Source organism: Malaclemys terrapin, chromosome 7 (genome assembly GCF_027887155.1).
Source record: "Malaclemys terrapin pileata isolate rMalTer1 chromosome 7, rMalTer1.hap1, whole genome shotgun sequence".
NCBI lineage: Eukaryota > Metazoa > Chordata > Testudines > Emydidae > Malaclemys > Malaclemys terrapin.
The window spans coordinates 114,070,187-114,090,115 of NC_071511.1; the positions used below are offsets into that span (position 1 = coordinate 114,070,187).

Sequence of the window (19,929 nt, forward strand, 5' to 3'; positions counted from 1 at the left end):
TCTTTAAAAATATATTAAATTCTTAGAAAATGTCTGGAGAATGGTTACAAAATATAATTTAGCTATGACTGGAATACCCTCTGACAAAAATTTTAAGAAATATTACATTAGGGAAAAAGCGTTTGAAAGGTAAATATTCAGTGGTCAGAAATTCACCCTGGTCACAGAGCCTGCAGAAGACCTAAGCACTACTTACATCACAGGTAATCTGAGTGTCTTAAGTGGATCTTAAATAACATTTTGGCTTTTGACATTTGTGCTGGCCCTTAGCATGCTGGTGAATATGACCATAAAAAAATAACTTTTTTCATTGCAGGATAATAGTCTAACTCATGAACATCAATTAAGCAGAAGTTTGCAGGATGCGCTTTTCCTCTCCAAGGCTTGTTGAGTAGTTGACCTTAATGGAGCTATAACGGATTACACCTACCCAGGATTTGGCCCATAGTATTTATAAAGCTCCCAGCCAATGTACTTAAGGCACTGCACAAATAGAAACAATCACAGATTTAAGAATTACATTAATAATCTTGATGTATTTGTACTGTAATTTAATACCAGTGGTTAAACTCTGGGCTAGGTGAACGAGTTTGTCACATACTAACACAGTATTTAACAAATGTTTAATTTCAGTTTATTTGCTGCCTATGTGAGGGGCACATTTCTTCCCAATACCGAAATAACCCTTCATAACTCCCATTGGGGTCTGTTTTTAAGGAAGAGACTGGCAAGGGAGTGGTTAAAGCTACAAGACTCAGACTTCAAAGCTGAAATGTATACGTATCTGGGGACTGATAGCATTTCTGGTTATACCTGCTGAAAGGCAGAGGAAATCATAGATGAACCAATGGTTGTTTCACTCCAAATTTCCTATGTTCTACTTGCATAAAGAAAATTGCTCCCAAGCAGACTTTAGATGTCAACATTTACCTTAGAGCAAATTTTATATCTGAATTATAAACACCAGAAATTGGGGTTCATAATGGAAACCATGACACAACTCTAACTATAATAGTCTTACTGGGCAGTGCTATAAAAAAGTGTTAGGAAATCAATGAGCAGATTTTCATTAAAGAAACCCATTTTGCCTCACGTATTACTCCAGAGCTTGATATTTCCTGCTTATAAAATTTAACATAAAATTTAATTGCAAATATTTTCTCAAAACCACTAGACTCAGGCCTTAGGCAATCCACTATTAATATGAAGCATTTGTTCAGCTCTAGTGGACATATTTCTTGTATGATTTATGTGAAAGAAGGCATCATTTTCTCCTTCATGGTTTCAGTAATGAGGTTTCTTTTCCTGTAATATGAGGCATAAGAAGCAATACTAGTTCTTTTATAATTAGGCAAGTAAACAAAGCCCCAAACTATTAAATAATGTAAACTGACTGTGCATTTCGTTTCTGTTTCCAGGCTTCTTAAAGAGTATGGAATTTCAAGCTTCAAAGACACAATGTATCCTCTAAATTCTCTTGTATAATGGACTGGTTTCAATTAGAAACTGCCCCAGCCTTCTCAGAATCACCTTTAATTAAAAATCCTTTTAGCCTGTTTGATGTGTGGCAACACATAGTTCTAAAGTGAAAGTGTAAAACAAGTTAAATAATATTTACCATGATAAATAATTAAATAGAATATAACAGAGGCAAACACCGCACTCAAGAATTCATTAGTACCAGTTAGAGGCCCCCCTCTACTTAACTCTGAGTTAGGATTTCATGTTTGAGAAATGAGAGGAGCAGAGTATTTGGCATCTGAGAGTTAAATACAAACTTTAGGTAGCAGATACCTAGAATGAGTGATTAAATGGGTATCTCATGATTTAAAGGCAACTTCCGTTTGAAAAAGCTCCATTTTACTCTAACTGCTCCCTTGAATATGCATCCAATTCACTGAGACTGTTGATTTTTTTGAGGCTGCTTTGAAGCAGAGAAGGCACTTTGGAGAGAAAGAGAGAGACTTCTGGGCATGAGCTGTAAGTAATTTTTTGGGTAGGAGCAAAGGCAGACTTTTGTTTTTTTACCTGATGATATATCCAGCAGAATAGTGGTCACTCTATGAGGCATGCAACATACTAGTTGTAATGATCTGTGAGTGACACCAGGAAGTTATTGGAGTGACTACAGTATTGTTTCTAAGCCAGAATATGTCTTTGAAGGCATACTTTACTACCTACCTATTTTGTTAAAGCTCTTATGAAACTGACAGTACTCATGCAGAATTCCTATTGGTATTCTGTAGTAGTTGCTTAAAATTTTTCATATAAAATATTTTTCAACAAAATGTTGATTTCTCATTTTTTTAAATAAAAATATTCTTGTTTTGAAATTTTCAGTCTTTTTGATAAAAAGTATTTTTGTTAGCTTTTCCCTCTTTTGTTAACTTTTTCCTTTGTTCAGTGGCAAATGGAAAAGGGGGAGAAAGTGTGTGTGTGGGGGGGAATAAAAATGAAAGAGGATAAATAAAATTAAAATGAAAACCAAAAACTTAAAATCATTTTGAAATTTTTTGGTAATTTTTTTTTTGAGAAAATTAAAAAGGTTTTCTTTCAAAACCCTTGGAATGAAAATCATTTTGAAATTGTTTGTAGCAATTTTCAGTCACTTTAGACTTTTTGTCATAAAGATGTCTACTTAAAGGTCATCAGGCCAATTTTGCATCAGAGTCATTGAAAGACTCCTGGGAAGCTGACAGACATGTGAAGTATTCACCCTAGCATGGTAACAATTTGGCATGACATTCTGGAGAAGATCTTTGAAGCCAGCTGAGTCATGGCTCACTGGAAAGCCAGTTACCAAAATTTCAAATTTTGAAGTTGTTTCCAATTTGCAAAGTTTTCAGATTGAACAATTTTTCACGTTACCACAATTTTTTGTAAAAAAAAAATTAAAAATTTTCAAAACTTTTGAATTTTCATTTATTTTCTCTTTTTCTTCTTTTTGCCACTGAGTGCAGTACCAGGAATAGTGTCCAGATTTGTCTTCTCACACTCATTCACTTTCCTTTTTCCACTCTGCGACTCTTCAAAACTTCAACTTTGAAAAAATTACTAAGTAGCAAAGTAAATATGTCATTTTTCATTTTGCTGCATGTAATTTTCCAAAGTGGAGGACATTTTGGAAAGTTTAGAATGGAAAAAGGATACATTTTTTAAAAATTGTGGAAGAAAAAAAACCCAAACCAAAACCTTAAACTTGTTCATTCTGTTGCCTCCAATAGCAAAAAAGGGAGAGAAAATGGGTAAAGCAATAACTGAAAATACTGAAAATTATTAGATTTTGAAAAAAATTAAACAAATCTAAAATTCAATTAAAGAAAAACAATTGTTTAATTTCATTTTGAAATTTCACATAGAAAAAATGAAATATTTAATCAAAAGATATTTTGCCACAAAAAACTTCATTTTTGATGAAAAACTGTTTTTCAGCAGGAAAATTTCAGTTAAGAAATTTCAGCCAATTCTTACTCTGAGGCACATTAGGCCCAGAGTGTTGCCAGTCAGTGAGCGAGATCTTCCAGCAACACTTGAGCCATTTCTTGAAACCTGTTAAATGCTTGTCCACCAGAAGCTGCTGAAGGGTTTTGAATTTTCACAGTAGTTCCCGTGGAGGCTAAATATGGGGAGAGTGCAGGCGAGGTGATTGAGGTGTACGATAGAAGCAATTTAACGCACGTACATGGTACATGCTTCAGTTTCTGAAGGCTCAGAAAAAATATTATTTATTAGAAATAAACAGTAAGCAGACTGTATCAGCAGCAGCATCTGGCAACAGACCCGCTACCATCGGTGGTGCACAATGAAAAGACTTTTGTTGGCAAATCTGGTAATTGTATTTAATCCTGCCCCCAGTGTGTATTAATGATTTTTGAATTCTGAGTCAGAGGCATTCCTTCGAGGCACGTACCCATGGGTGAGGATCCATGAAAATACTGCATTTGGAGAACACTATTTTGTTTCAGTGTTCCTATATCTCAGAAAAAGCCAAAAGAAATTTTAACAAATTTTCCCCAAATTTATCTTTAGCATGAGAAATTCCAGCCTTTTTTGGGCAAACTTGTAAGTGTTGGAAGCTACTATTTAGCTATAACCAGGGCCGGCTCCAGGCACCAGCTTGGCAAGCAGGTGTCTGGAGCGGCCACTTCGGAGAGGGGCAGCACGTCCAACTGTTTGGCGGCAACTCGGCGGACGGTCCCTCATTCCTGCTCGGAGCGAAGGACCTCCTGCCGAATTGCCGCCGCAGATCGTGATCGCGGCTTTTTTTGTTTGTTTGTTTGGCTGCGTGGGGCGGCCAAAACCCTGGAGCCGGCCCTGGCTATAACTACATCAGTGCTTTTTATTTAAATTGCGTGTGGCTGGTTCCTATATCTGGGGCATGTTGCGGAGCATTTGCTCATCTACAGCAGCTCCATCAGCTGTTTGAATCACCAATGAGTGGGTTTTTTTCCTGACCGTGTGTGATAATTGGAGGGATTTTGGAGAGATTTTATTAAACCATAGACATGTTACAGAGCATTTTGCTCAGCTCCAAGATGAGTCACTGTAATTTGAATTACCTTGTTATACTTTTCAGCCTTTTCAGCTGAAATGCAATATACTTTAAGATATATACTTAATTGTAATGAAGATTCTTCCTTTGCCAGCTACTTTTAATATTGATTTTTGACCAGGGCCTAAGTATGTGATACAATAACAGACTTAGAGGGCAGTCTGAGAGCTACATATATCAGGTTTATTGATGCCGTCTGTGTCTCCTTTTTTTTTTTTTCTTTTCTTTTCTAATGAGGCACTAAAAACATCTGTATTTTTACCATTTACAGGGTAGTGTGGTTTTACTGTCTGTAAAAGGTAAACAAAAATGTTTTGATTCTTTCATTTTGTGGGCAAATCTATGTATGTTATCCATGATTCTTGTCAAAATATCATCCTTTGTATACTAAAAATTGTTTCTAAATACTATTTAGAAACAAAGGCTCCATTCCTACAATGGATTCTGCATAGGCAGCACCTAGTTTTCAAGCATAACCCTATTAGCCCTATCTTGAAGGCCAAAAAAGTGTTTTTTTTTTTCCGCAATCATGTTAGTTAAATCACATTAGCTTAACATTACTGAAAATCTCTAAGATGTGGACTAGCACGTTTGAAGCCAAATAACACTGCTTCAGAAATGTTAGTATCTTAACAGGGCTTTTCAGTCATGTTAAGCTCACTTGGCTAAACTAACGTGACTGAAACGTGACAGAACACACTTTCGGGGCATTTGATGTCAGTAGGGTTCCATGCAGGTGCAAGGGCATGCCTGCCTGGGAGTTGTAGGATTGACTTTAGCAAGACAATGACCTCTTTATAAAATATTTCATTTGAAAATGATACAGAATCAATACCTGTAGTCAGAAAATTTTGACTGCCTGTGTTTGGGGGAAAAAATAGTCTACCTCCTGTAAAGAGTACAGCTGTGTAAGAATGACACTTAACAGATTTTGTCTGAAGCAACATTTGAAGTCTTCCACAAGGAATATACACTTCAATAATGAAAGAAATATAATAGTCATTTAGTTTGTTAATCATTTTCTAAGCCTTTATAGTAAATTATTTCCAAGACAAGAAGTTTTTAATTAGTATTTTTCTTGTAAACTGAACAATGACAACAAAAGGTCAGGTTTTAGTCAGCCCATCAGCTAATGCGGAAGTGCATTTATTTTCTTGCTGAGTCAGCTTTGTGTCAGCTGTATTGAAATTATGCTTCCTTCATTCAGTGTTAAGAGTTGTTAATCTAAAATAGCTTATTTATTTTGAAGGAAGAGCCAGAGCCATGTTCATTCTTAACATGCAACTATAGAATAGAAAGCAAGTAATCAAGGGTAGCTTAATAATTAGCAACTTAGCCAATAATTCATAACTTGAGCTATAACATCCACTCTTTTTTCTCCTTCCGTATTTCCTCTTAGAGGCCCAAATGCAGAGGTGAGTGGGTGAATCCAAGACCGCGTAAGCTAAAGTAATTTACTCTTTTACACCCTCCTGTTAGTGGCTTTTCTTTCAACACTGCTCTCTTATGGCTCCATATTTATATAGACTGTAAATTAAACCATCTTTGATTCCCTTTCTATCTTAGCTCAGTTGGCCCAATTAAGTTGTAATATGTCAGGGTTGTAAGAAACACGCTGGTAAAGGTGTATGAGTCTGAGTCTAAGTTGTTGCAACTTACATGCTAAAGAGCCAAGATGAAGGTGTAAGCAGGGCCGACAAGAGGGTGGGCAAGCCGATACAAATTACTGAGGGCTTGCGGTCTGGAAGGAGGCCCGGGGCCCGGCTTCCCCCCCGTCTTGTCGGTCCTGTTTATCTGGTCCGCCCTTCCTGCGGAGCCCGAAAAAATTCCGGGCCCAGCTTCCCCGGCTTCCCCCCCCCCTCGTCTGCCCAGTTTAGCCGGTCCGCCCTTGCTGGGGAGCTGAAAAAAAATTTTCACCGGGGCCCAAACCCGCTGTTGGCGGCCCTGGGTGTAAGCCAAACTATCTTAAACAACTTTGGACTTACTTAAATGCCGCTCTGAATTTGGCCCAAAGTGTGAAATGCTAAAACAGATTTTATGTGAATGTAGTAGGTTTTTTAAAGGATTTCCTAAGTTATAGAAAAGCAAATGTTTACTATATTAGTAGTAGTAGTAGCACTTTATACACCTCTACCCCAATATAATGCGACCCGATATAACATGAATTCGGATATAACGCGGTAAAGCAATGCTCCGAGGGGACGGGGCTGCGCACTCCGGCGGATCAAAGCAAGTTCGATATAACGCGGTTTCACCTATAACACAGTAAGATTTTTTGGCTCCCCAGGACAGCGTTATATCGGGGTAGAGGTGTATATCTTCTAAACACTATGCTGCCAGTAGCTAATTAATATAAACTTATTGCAACATAAAATAAAAATCTATGATCAATTAATCAGCAAATCTCCTCATATTTCGTGTTGATTTGATTTCTGTAGGATGCTTCATTGATTAGTAGTCATGACTATTAAATATATTTTATCTTCTATTGTGCCTTCCAGCCAAAGTTCTTAGAACACTTTACAAACATGATTGAACCTCAGAAGACCCCTCACTTGCTTATCATTATTTACAAATGGGGAAACTGAGGCACGGATTAAATGATTTGCACATTGTCTTTCAGTGAGTCAGTGGTAGATCTGGGGATTGAAAATAATCCTAATTCTTGGTGGTTCCCTACTTTCTACGCAGACAGTCTTTCCAAGAAAACTAATTATGCTAGGTTGACAATTAAGTGATGTTACAGCACTAAATTACTCTGAGAAGTGTATTATTTAGAAGGAAGATGACAACCTCATACATCAGAAAAGCTAATGCATCACCATGGAATTAATAATGTAAAAGAATGAATTCTAACACATTCCCTTATGGACCAGCAGCTACTATTATTATTTACATTGTATCTTGTGTGTACATGTTGTACAAAATACTTGTACCCCTGTATGCAGATTTCCAAATTAATTAATTCTCATTTGGAGGGAATTTAGGGGGGCTGGGAAGGAATTTTTACCTCACCACTATATTGGCTTCGGTGGAGTGGGGGGTTTTTGCCTTCCCCACAGCGGGGTGTCAGGGAAGGCCTATTATGGTGAGTAGAAAAGGTGGTAGGCTGTATGTCGCAACTTATTTTGTAAGTGTGGGGTGGATGTCCAGTGCAGGCATCCAGTGACCAGATAAATGGCCTGGTAAAGGACATAAAATGGAAGTGCTGGTTAAAGGAACGGAATGGGGCAGGGAGTTTGGAGCTCCTATGGTTGGAACCAACCCCCTTTTCTTTTAGCCCACCTCAACCCTCCTGTGAGGGGGGAGGGGTGGATGGTATGGTCCTGGCAAAGGATGTGCTGGAGGGACCTGGCTGGAAAAAGAGGAGGAGCTGGTGGAAGTTCCCCGGGTAATTACGGAATAAACGGGGTTACCTGCACTGTACACTTTTATCTGCTGGGCAGTCCCAGACATCTAATAATAATGTTGTGGCCTGATTAAATCCATATCAAATGTCTCCTGTCCTTCTTTTGGTATAGCAGGACAACAAGGAGCAAAGTCTTTGACTTAACTGGATGTCATAAGTAAGGGCAACAGGATTTGTTCTGTAACAGACACTAATTATTTCTTCAGACTTCAAAGGGAATACTATGCATAAAAAGCTAAAATTAGGCCCAATGTAACTACCATGATGTTACAGGAATGGTCCAAAATGGTAAAGGCAAAGTTTAAGTTTGAAAACTAAAGTACACAATTGATGATCATTACCTTAAACATTCAATGTCAGTCTGAGGCTTTTCACTAACTTTGACTTTTTCTGCTTCTAAACATTTTGTAATGTCTTCAGCTTCACGTAGTTGTTCTTCAGTATCTAAAAGTAAAATAACAATGTCCTTACTAATATATATAAATCATCTGTATTCACATACAGCCTGCATTTTAGAAGTTCACACATTCTAATTATTGTGGAAACTGCTATGAAGGTGAAAATATTAGGTCACAGTACATAAAATTAAAATATTTTACAGATGTAGTTACCATACAATTGTAAGCTTTCAAGCATTGCAAAATCTGCAGGATGCTTATAGTATCTGTACATTAAAATTTTAACCTCATAAAGAACAATTTATGGATTTCTTTCCTTGTTCAACTACTATTACATATGTATTATGTAAACTATATACAAACATTCTGGTTATTTCTATTTTATACCCAAAGCTTTGTAGATTTAATAAAAAATAAAAGATTGGCTTTATTATACTATTTTAGCCAAATCTCAGAACTAGTACTTCATCCTCATCCTCCTTGATATGTCAGCTGCCTTTGACGCAGTCAACTGTTGTTTTTTTTCTTGAAATCTTGTCCTCTTTTTCTTTCCATGACTCTCTTCTCTCCTGATTTTCCTCCTACTCTATGCGCCTTCAGAGGATCCTCCTCCTCACCCCTTCAGCTTTCAGTGGGGGTGTCACAGGCCTCTGTTCTTGGTCACTTTCTCTTCTCTGTCTACACCTTATTGCACCTACACCTACACATTAATCTCATCTGTAAACATAAATTCAACCACCTCTATGTTGATGACTCTCAGATCTATCTTTTGGCTCCAGGCCTATCTCCCTTTGTCCAAACTAAAATCTTGGCCTGTCTCTCTGACATCTGCTCACAGATGTCTAGTCATTAGCTCAAGATCAACATAGCTAAAACTCAGCTTCTTATCTCCTGCCTGTTCCCCCAAGCCTTCCTCAATACCTATTTTCTCAATTACAGTGGACAACACTGCCATCCTGCCTGTCACTCAGACCCATGTCATGGGCATAATCTTTGACTTGACCTCTTTGTAGGTCCTCATGTCCAGGCTGACTAAATCTTACTGATTCTTTCAGATTTTTCTCTAGCCTTGACAAATGTAGTCTTGCCCTGCTTGTATCTATTCCAAATGCTGCTCCCAAGATCATTTTTCTGTCCTGTCACTTTGACCCCATCCCTCCTGTCTTTGCCTCCCTTCTCTGGCTCCCCCTTCTCTATTACATGAATCATAAGATGTCTGTCTTCACTTTCAAGGCCCTTTATGGCCTATCTCCACCCTAGTTATCTCTCATTCAGTACTGAGATGTTGACTCCCACCTCCAGTCGGCCCATGATGCCATCACCCACTTGTACAATTTTTAAACGAGCCCTTCATTCCTTATTACATGCAGTTCCTCGCAGTTGGGAGGGGCAAATCTACCATTTGCAAATCTACATCATCTTCCTCGAAAACCCTCCTTAAAACTCAACAAAGATAGCTTGAGCAACAGTAGTAGTGAAGCTGCAGCAGCATGGTCGGTGACTGCTCGAGTATGTATGCAGGGTTCTGCAGGCAGGAGTAGCATGTGCAGACACCAATGCTGCTGCTGTTACTCAAGCTAGCTTTGATTTCATATCTGTCTGTATATGCTTCAATCACACTTCCCCATGACAGAATACAAATACTCTTACATTGTAAGTTCTTTGGGACAGACATCATCTCTTTCTGAATTTGCACATATATATATATTTAGAGTGAGGACATGAGAAATATATATATATATATATATGTATTTCTCATGTCCTCACTCTAAATCAATGCTGTATTATATTTGAAAAGATTAGCAGGATAAACAATTTATCATTAAAGCTAGATGGACAATGGCTTTTTTTGGTTTTCAAGAAAAAGTTTTCGGTCAAACCAAAAACTGCATTTAAAAAAATTGTTTGGTGAATCTAAGTTTGAGAATTGTTATAAATGTGTGGTTTTACCCCAGTGATAAGGGCGCTCACCTGGGATGTGGGAGACCTAGGTTCAATTCTTCCCATTGCCTGATGCGTAGAAGAGATGTTAGTTGGGGTCTCCCACATTTCAGAAGAGTAGTGCACTACTCTATGGATATTCTAGTATGCTTCTTTTTCAATCTCTTCTCTTGAAGCTGTGTTCTACTTTTAAAAAATTATAACTGGAGCAGGGACTCGGGTATCCCACCCCACAGGTGAGTCCCTAAATACCAAGCTATACATCCATTCTAAGTTTCTTTCCCTGTCCCAGTGACTATCCATTGTCATTCTAAGTAACAATTCATATCTTTCTTTAAGACCATGAATAGTCATTGGGACAATCTTACTTCTGTGAAAAATATCTGAGGGGAACTATTTGTCAAATGTGTTTGTCAAATCACAAATGATTATCATAATAAGTGACTATCCAACACATTAAATACCTTTGAGTTTGCTCTGGAGAGTAAATAAATCCTGCTTTAATTCATTCTTCTGCAGCTGGAGTGCATTTAACTGAACATTTTCACATTCCATTGACTCCATTTCTAAGAAGAAATATATTTTAAGTTAAAATGTATTACAGTTTTAATCTTCATGGTATAATCTTAAATACTCCTTAATTACTTCTAACCATCTTCGGATATTCTAAAAGGATATTAGGCTAAAAATACAATTAGACTTATAAAACCTGATGTACAAGAAATTACATATGGACAACTCTATTAGAATTATCTGTATCTACAAACAGGGAATACAAGGAACAGGTGCATGATGAATTAAGTCTGTCAAGTCAAACTGTCTGAAGAGAGAAATTTTTTATCCCTGTTGGCTATGCATGTTGCTGGAACTCTGGACTTTATCGCCAGCTGGGTGAGTTGGGTTCACCTGGAGAAATGGGAACTGAAATGGTCCAAGTAGCCATTGCCTTTGTTACTAGTGTGGTCTGTGGCTAGCACAAAGAATGACTGCCCAGTCAGCAAGGAAGAGGAACAAGAAAGGCCATGGTTAGACCACCTGCTATGATAATCTTATATTCTGTATTTTAGCTCAAAGGGTCATAGGATCCTGTTTCAGACAATAACTATAAAGGACCAATCCCATGAGGTACCTGTGCATGTAACTCCCACTGAATTTAGGAGGGCTTGTAGGACTCAAAGCTGGTGGTCAATAATCATTGAGGGCTTAATTGTGGTCCATTTAACGTGGTAATGCAATGTGCACCCCCCCATACCTCTTTGTTGGCTATGACCTCCTGGACAGTTGTGCAGGCGTAGATGCAGGGACCGCAGAGCTTGTACTTCCCCGCATAGCAGAAATGAGTGGGAGAGAGTGTACTGGGCAATATAGCCACACCAACACACTGCCCCTTATTTAGGTCAGATCATGATCTCACAATCTAGCCCTAAGAGAAATATCCAGCTAGGAAGGCAATCAGTTTAAAAATATTGCTTTACTCAGTTAAGTTTTAGTCATTTGTATTCTCTAGCAATCCAAGATAAAATAGTTTAACGTAAGACGTACCATTTTTCAAAATATTTGCCTGAGTTTCTAAGTCACATATTTCAGTCTTGGCTTTTTTTCTAATCAAAAGCTCTCTGTTACATGTTAGTCCATATTCATTGTTAAAATCTGTGATTTCCTTCATAAAATTCTCCTCTTCTTCAATCATTTTCCTCTTTGTATCTGACTAGAAAGGTGGAAAGAAAATACACAGAGGAAAATAGAATCTTTGTTAAAATAATGGAGCTGAAATCCAGTTTTACTCCCTTATAACTATGTAAAATCGGTATGTATTCTATTTTGTAACCTGGAAAAACAGGGAAATGGTCTAGATCTCCATCATTACTTCTGTTGCATTAATCTTACTGTTTCGCTCTTGTAACAAAGTGAAAGCAGGGTGTTCTATAATAATAGTGCTGTATCATTAGTGTTAGAGGCCACATTATGCTATCAATTTTTAAGCATGTGTTGAAATCAATGGAGACTTCTGCTTAAAATCAATGGCACAAAATGGCCATTCTTTTTGGTTCTTTAAATTGCTCATTAAGGGTGAAATTCACCCCTTTGCAGAAGTTCAGGACAAGGCCACTGCACTATTTAAGCTCCCAAAATATAGCCTAAGAAAGCTGACCCTGTTAGGGAGTCGGAATATGGGGTTTCTCGGTGCCTTTTAGAAATAGGTCCCAAATTTATTTTTAAGTATTTGTTTTTATAAGAAAAACTTGCATTTATAGAAAAATACATTCATAAAGTCAATGACAAGATTAAATTCCATTCAAAGCTCTTATCTGAATACTGATTTAAATGAAAAGTGAATTCCCTTGTAAACAAGGGAAGAGATAACCCATGCATCAAATCTCACTGGATACAGTTGATATCAAATTCACATTCCATCAGAGGACAGCAATTTTGCCTTTATAGCTAAGTAGTATTAGTATAATATTTACAGTATTCCTTATTCTGTCCTATATGTAGGAAGGGGAATATGCTAGACACTGCAATAATACTACTAAGTTATAAAGACAACTGAAAAGTTTTTAAAGGTAATTCAGGGGGTAGATTATCTAAAATCATGGATTAAAGTTTGGAGTGAGATTCTGAATTTCTTTGTGTTTTAATTTGTTAGAACCAAAACAAATTTTAATCATTCAGATTTTCATAATTCATTAGTGTCCAATTGTTTTCTAAATATAAAACTGACTGTAGTCATACAGTATTTTGTAAAACTGAACTCTCCTAAATAGTATAACTGGAAACATACAAAGATTTTGAGAAAAATACTCCTTTGATTCATAAGTTCAACTTTCTTTTTCTCTAAGATGTCTTCACGTTTCTTCAAAAGCTGTAAGTAGAAGAGCTTTTCAGACAGCTGCTGAACCTTCAAAGAAAACAAAAGATTATTGGTGATAAAAATAAGTACACATGATGTATAGGTCCTGCACATAAAGAGCCCTAACCAGAAAAAAAATAGTCTGCATAGCTGCTGGACCATGGAAGCTTAATGGGTCTCCTTTTCTCATTAGTTTGCAGTCTAATCACAATTCTTTGCAGCAGTATCCTCTCTTCGGAGGCTAAGCTCAGTGCTGTTACCAATATAGAGAATGGAGTCCTTAACTCTCATTTTTAGCCAGAAATTTTTCATCTGGAATGGAGAGAGACTCAACAGAGCATACAATCTTTTAGATAGCTTAATATAGAGGTGAGTTTTTCTCCATCTAACCAGATATCATCAAGTCAGGCATAGATTAACTTCAAAGGGACAAAAATCCAAAGTTATTGTGCTCTTCTCTGAATGTTGGTGGTTAGCCATAGAGAGCTATTTATGCAATGCCTCTTCTACTATAGATGACGAAGTAGGGATTGATGGTCTCATAAATTTTCCCAGTATGACTGTGAGAACTATCAGCCAGGGAAGAGTAATGAAGGGACCAAGCTTTGGGCTGAAGACAGTTCTACTATAAAATGCCAAATAAACTAAAAACCTTCCTTGTGTACACATTTGTATTTTCAGATTTAATTTTTTTAAACAGTACTTCAACTGATGAGGTAAGCTGCTCAACTAATTTGTGCATACCACTTAAGGAGAATTCTTCCAGATTTTGAAGTACAACCATGGTTGGAGGTTTAAAACTAAGCAAGCGTAGGGGGGCAGAATATAAGATACAAGAGCAGATAAGTAGGGAGCAACTAAGTAATTGAAGGATTTTAAAGGCAAGCACCAGATGCTTGTATCTGATGTGATGGTGAGTGGGAACCAATGAAGGGACTCAAAGAGAGGGCTGAAATGGTCAAAACACTTTTTAAGGAAAGTGAGCTTAGCCTTTTGAACTGATGACAAGGGAGCAAAGTGGCTGTCAGGAAGCCCACAGAGGATGAGATTGCAGTAGTCAAGAGGAAATACAGTGAGAGTCTATATGGTAGTTTTAGTGGTGTGGATGGCAAGAAAAGGCCAAATATTAGATATATTATGGAAGAAGAAGTAACAAGATTTGGAAACTGTCTACATATGCAAGTTGAGAGAGGGTACAGTCAAGCTGATATGCCTGAATAACAGAGAGAATGGTGATAGTATCAATAGTAATGAAGCTTGGGCAAAATTAGGAGAATTTGGAAAAGAAAACAATGGGCCAGATTTTCTCCTCACATACCAACCATATTTTAGTGAAGGTGTCAGGGAGCTTGTTCCTCCAATACCAAGAGCTTTAGGATAATTTATTGTTACATACTGATTCAAAGCAAGTTACTAATATTGTGCTTCTGTATTTATATTACTGAATATAACCAGGCGTATTGTAGTTTCTCCGGCCCCAAAGTGCCTTCATAATCTATTACTTTGCAATAATTTTTTTTTAAAGAAATCATTGAGCCATGAAAAGCAAAATGCTGTAAATCAAGTTCTAATTACATGCTAGCTGGTTTTACAGAACAGAAAAAAAATAATATTTCCTAGGAGCGTTCTCTTGACCACAAGCAGTCTCTGTGAAATAGATGTCAAAACATTTTTGAACTCTAAAGGGTCATCTACTTATTCAGGCCTGGGTTGGGATGGAGCGGAGGGAGAGGGAAGAAATGACATACAGTTATTTGGAGGAGGCCTTTAGTATTATATTATTACTTTGATTATATTAATTGCAGTAGATACATTGAGAATTTGTAGAATAAGCTAAATTTTAGATATTGAAAAATAATTGACAATGTAAGTAATCTCACTACTCAATTTATAATCTTTGTATTGAAATATTATTTGATTGAAATCTTGGCATTTCCTTTATTGCCTGCATCATTTCCTTTTGATAAATGAATTAATTTCAAACTAAACAAGCAAATAAAATCTACTATTTTACATATAATTAATTAAAATATAAAAGACACTGGAATCAATTAGGAATGCATCTTCACCTTTCTCCACTAGTCAAGTACAGCAATTGTTTTACTTTTGAGTCCTCTGATACCTACCATACAAACCACAATTATAACCAGAATGAATCAATAACAAATTAGGGGTATACAAATAAAATTGTGATTCTCATAAATTAATTTTATAAGCAGGACTACAGGGGGTTGGTTACCTAGCAAATATCACACATTCCAACCTTGTATTGATTAAAGACCAGTTCTATTGTAGATCCATATTGGGTTCTGATCTTTGAAACAGTTATGCCATTAGTTCCACTGAAGTCAATGGGGCTGTCAGGGCCGGCTCCAGGCACCAGCCGAGCAGGCTCGTGCTTAGGGCAGCATTCCATCTAATCCTTTTTTTTATTTTTGGTTTTGTTTTGTTTTGCGCTTCACTGCTTTGGCCGCCCCTGCAGGTTTTTTCTTTTTGGTTTACTGCTCCCGCCACCCTGTAGGGGGCGGAGGAGGGGAGCGCCCTGCATCAAGCCCGGTAGGGCAGCCCGCGTCCTTCCCTGCCTGCCGAACAGAGCGGCGCGAAGCCCTCCCAGCAGGCGGCGCAGCGGGAGGGGCCGCGTGGCAAGCGCCCCGCTTAAGGAAGCCCTGGCCACCCCCTTTCTCTCTCCCCCCCTCCCCCCGCTAGCCGAGGTGCGCACTCTGCTGCCTGGGGTCTGCAGGGTCGGGAGTCCCCCTGCACCCACGCTCCCACCGCCCCGCAGGTATTTTTTGTTTGTTTTTATTTTTTATTTCCTTCGCCGCTCCAGCAGGCGGGCCAGTTTGTCGTCCCCCCGCCTGCCATTCCGGCCGGGGGCAGGTTTGTTCCCCCCCCCACTTTGCTGCTCCAGCCGGCTGGTTTGTTGTTCCTCCACCCCCCCCCCCCCCCGCGTTCGCCGCTCCGGACGGGGGCAGGTTTGTTTTCTTCCTCCCCTTGCTGCTCTGGCCAGCCGGGCGTTTTTTGCTTTGGGCGGCAAAAAAGGCCAGAGCCGGCTCTGGGGGCTGTTGACATGCATATGTGTAACTGTTTGCAGAATCAAGATCTAAATTTGTAACTAGTAAACATTTCTAAACAATTATGTGTATTCTTTCCCCCCCCTCTAACATGCCTTAATCTATTTTAGGGGTTTTTATAGCACCTGGCACAGTAGCATTGTGTGGCAAACCACACAACAGCCTATATTTTTGGAGAGATCGGTATTGCCACCAACCATTCATTCACCTCACCAAATGAATTAGTAGTATAAGTGTTGGTAAAATTAGGAGTCTGGCAGTAAAAGTCAAAAGGGGCACAAAGCACAATCCAGAAGATTGCAAGATTTATCTCTAACCTGATATCGCTAACATATTTCTGTTATTTTATAGGTAAAATACTAGAGATAACATAGGCCTGACTCTAAGCAGGCAGACAGAGGCTCCTTTTACTATGCACCTACAATTTTGTGGGTGCAGATATTTAAGAGTACAGGTGACATCGTTTAGACCTCATTTGCAGGCACAAACAAGTGGATTTCTAACATCAGTTTCACCCACAATTATTAGTACTGACAAAACTGAGTATAAAAAGGGAGTTCATGTCTCAAAACAAGGCTCCACATCTACTATATGGACAAAGGGATTAGAAAATGTAGAAGAGTGAGTGGCTGAACACTAACTGGTCTGGCTAGAAAGGTGGTTCTGTCTACAATGGCACTAGCCAAACTATAAGAGCACTCTTTGTACATGCTAGACGGCGAGTAACACAAATAGAATTGCTGATGTGTGGATGAGGTGGGAACTCTTAAGGCCTGGTCCAAGGCTCACTAAAGTCAATTCTGGGACTCTCTTCAGTGCACACTAGGTAGGGCCGTCATTGAATGGAAGTGAGCAGTGAAGCCCATATGTGAACAAACTCCATGTATCTTAGAGTGTTAATGAAGGAGAAGGAAGGAGTGTTCTACCTTCTACATCAAGACCCCAGGCTTGTAAAAAGAACCAGATTGGTATACCCCTGAGCCCATATGGAATCCTACTGAGGCCCCTGGGGCTCCATGCAATCTCAGGGGTCAGTCTGAATGGTGAGTCTTATAGGACTGGGATCAAAATGGCAGGCCGAACTCTTGTGAAGTGTTCAGATACTATGGAGATGAGCACTATAGAAATGCATACAAATACGTACATAAAGCAAACACTATGATCATTAATATAAACACTATATGAAGTATACTGCTTCAAAGTGTTCATGAACAATATATTAAAATTACAGCCCATTTACCTATAACAATAATTAACATACTATAAGTATTACTACTCTACCTTAGTTTCTAATTTTATTTTTGCTTCATTCAGCTCTTCTGTTATTTGCTTAATTTTTTCATGACTTCTGTTTATGTCTAATTTAACTGCAATACAAAATGAACCTTTAAACACATGAAATCAGTTGGTGAAAGTGAGATTCTTTTAACAATTTGCGGCTTGCAAGATAGAGTGGTGTAGAAAGATGACTTCATCTTATAAGAGACATATAATTGCTAGACTTCTAATCACATTGGTTTTCCTATAACAGCTACTGTCACTGTCATCAGTTACTAGAAGTGGAAATCGGCATTCAGTTGTGAACGAACAAGTGCCTAATTACTACTTTAGTGTGGACAAACATGACATTTGCATAGATAATTCAGGTAGCTAGCTTTGGAAATTTGATTTAAAGTAAGGGTCACCTGTTTTACTGTATAGTAAAGTACCTTGTTGATACTCTGCTACGCCATGACCAAGTGATTAAAACAACAGGCAGGGAGACAAGATACAGGGGTTCTGTTTCTAAGTCTGCTGGCGGTTTTCTGTGTAATCTTGGACAAACTTCCTAAAGTTCCCACTGCACTCCAGGCAATTACATTTCCTGAAAGCAGATTTTGTAGAGTTCAAACTACAGGTCTAGACTGCAGTATTGCCAGACCCAAGCATTCAAAAAATCATGGCTTAGCCTCCCCCCCCCCCCCGCTCCCAATATTATGAGGTCAGCTTAAAAATCATGAGATAAAAGAAAAAAAAAAGCAGATCCTTTTTATTCGCTTTCTGGTTTTAAGCCTTTGGGTTTGTTTTTCATCTTTCCTCCACCATCGGGAGGGTAGAAATATACTCTTAAAAAAAAAAAAAAAAAAAAAAAAAAAAAAAAAAAGAGCGAGCAAGCACTGAGATTCGCTTGTAATAACATGATTCTAGGAATTGGGGCTTTAGGAATAACAACAAATATCATGAATCTCATGATAAAAAATTACATGTTGGCAAGGCTATGCGTGAGGATGATACAAGCCTGACCCTGCTGTATTCAAACCCAGGAGAAGGGAGATAGGCTCTTTCAAAGCCAGCCCACGTGTCTATTGCAGGGCTGCCCTCAGTCCCTATGGAATTCACTAGAACTATTGAAACAGGAGGTGGTGAGGGAGGTAGGAACTCAGTTATTGGGCTCAATACAGGAGTGACAGGGTAACTCTGTGGCCTGTGTTATACAGGTGAGACTAGAGACTCTGAAGGTCCCTTCCGGCCTTATAATCTAGGAGTCGATATACTCCAGGGGAAAGGCTCAGTCAGCATTTACTGACCTTTCTTGAAAACACCCCACCACCCCAAGATGGAGGAAAAACCTCACTGCGTTTCAGGGCTCTTGGGGAACCGTGGAGTTGTGTGACCACAGGCACCCCTGGCCATCCTCGCTGCACCAGGCATAGACAGCGGCCGTGTGGCTGACCTTGGTGCATGAGGCGCCGCTTCTCCTCTGCTTGCTGCTCCGTGAGGAGAATTTGCTGGAACAGGGAGTCCAGGCTCATTTCTGTCTCCTTGGAGGGCAGGACTTGGGGTTATTTCTCCGTCCCTGGGAGGCTTATTCACCACTTCAGAGGCCCCTCACAGGGGGGGTAGGGAGCTCTTCACGGAGCCTGACTCCTCCCCTTTTAGCAGCACCCTTGTGCTCAGTCCCTCACATCTACCCCCCCTCCTGCCTGACCACCTCAGTTCCTGCCTCTCTACCTCCCAACCGGTGGCTGGAGGAACAGTCCCTCCAGAGGGGTTTGTGCAGCTGAGGAGAAGCCCCAGAACCAGCCCATCAGGCGGGGAAGCCTGAGCTTAGAGCAGAGGAAGGAAGCTGAGTTGAGGGGTGGGAAAAGAGGAGCCTAGCAGTAGAGGAGGCTGGTGGTTTTGGGGGGCAGCAGAGGGAACAGGGATTGGATGGAGAGAGCCTGGGAGGTAGCGGCGGGTCTCCTGGTGGAGAAGATTGGATTGGGGTGGGGCACAGGGTAATCTTAACACAGAGAGGGAGGGGTGGTAGTTGTGCTTGTACAATGTTTCAAAGTTAACGGGATGAAACAGAACTTCAGCAAAATGTTATAGTCAAGCTCTTGTTAAACAAAATAAGCTCTGATGAAACTTGAAAACATGAAACTGACCCATCTTATGTAAAACTGAAATGATTTTATTTTTAAATTGGCACAAAGTGAAACAGAGGGAACAGTTCACAAAGGTGAATTTAGGAAAGTGTTTTAGTAGTGAAGCTTCTTACCCAAAGGCCAAAGGAAAAATGGAAACTGAGTGAAATGGGGAACTTTTGACAATTCAGATAGCTATTTTTTACCCGAGCCCGTGAGTGAACAAGTCATTTTATAAAAATTCAAGAAAAAGAACTACAATATCCTGGGATCAAGGCAAAAATAAAATGAAAACCATTCTTTGAAGTTTTCAAGACTTCA

General features: G+C 39.0%; 1 protein-coding gene across 1 annotated transcript in view; it reads right to left on the reverse strand.

Annotated features, from left to right (window-relative positions):
• LOC128840218 (coiled-coil domain-containing protein 172-like) overlaps positions 1-19,014 on the reverse strand; it is a 32,464-nt gene extending 13,450 nt beyond the window's left edge. The window contains exons 1-6 of the mRNA XM_054033973.1: positions 18,936-19,014; positions 17,504-17,589; positions 13,083-13,199; positions 11,843-12,008; positions 10,765-10,866; positions 8,303-8,405 (exon numbers count right to left, since the gene is read on the reverse strand). Of these exons, the coding sequence (XP_053889948.1) occupies positions 8,303-8,405; positions 10,765-10,866; positions 11,843-12,008; positions 13,083-13,199; positions 17,504-17,589; positions 18,936-19,014 (653 nt within the window). The remainder of the gene's footprint in view (positions 1-8,302; positions 8,406-10,764; positions 10,867-11,842; positions 12,009-13,082; positions 13,200-17,503; positions 17,590-18,935) is intronic.
• Positions 19,015-19,929: the final 915 nt, after the last annotated feature.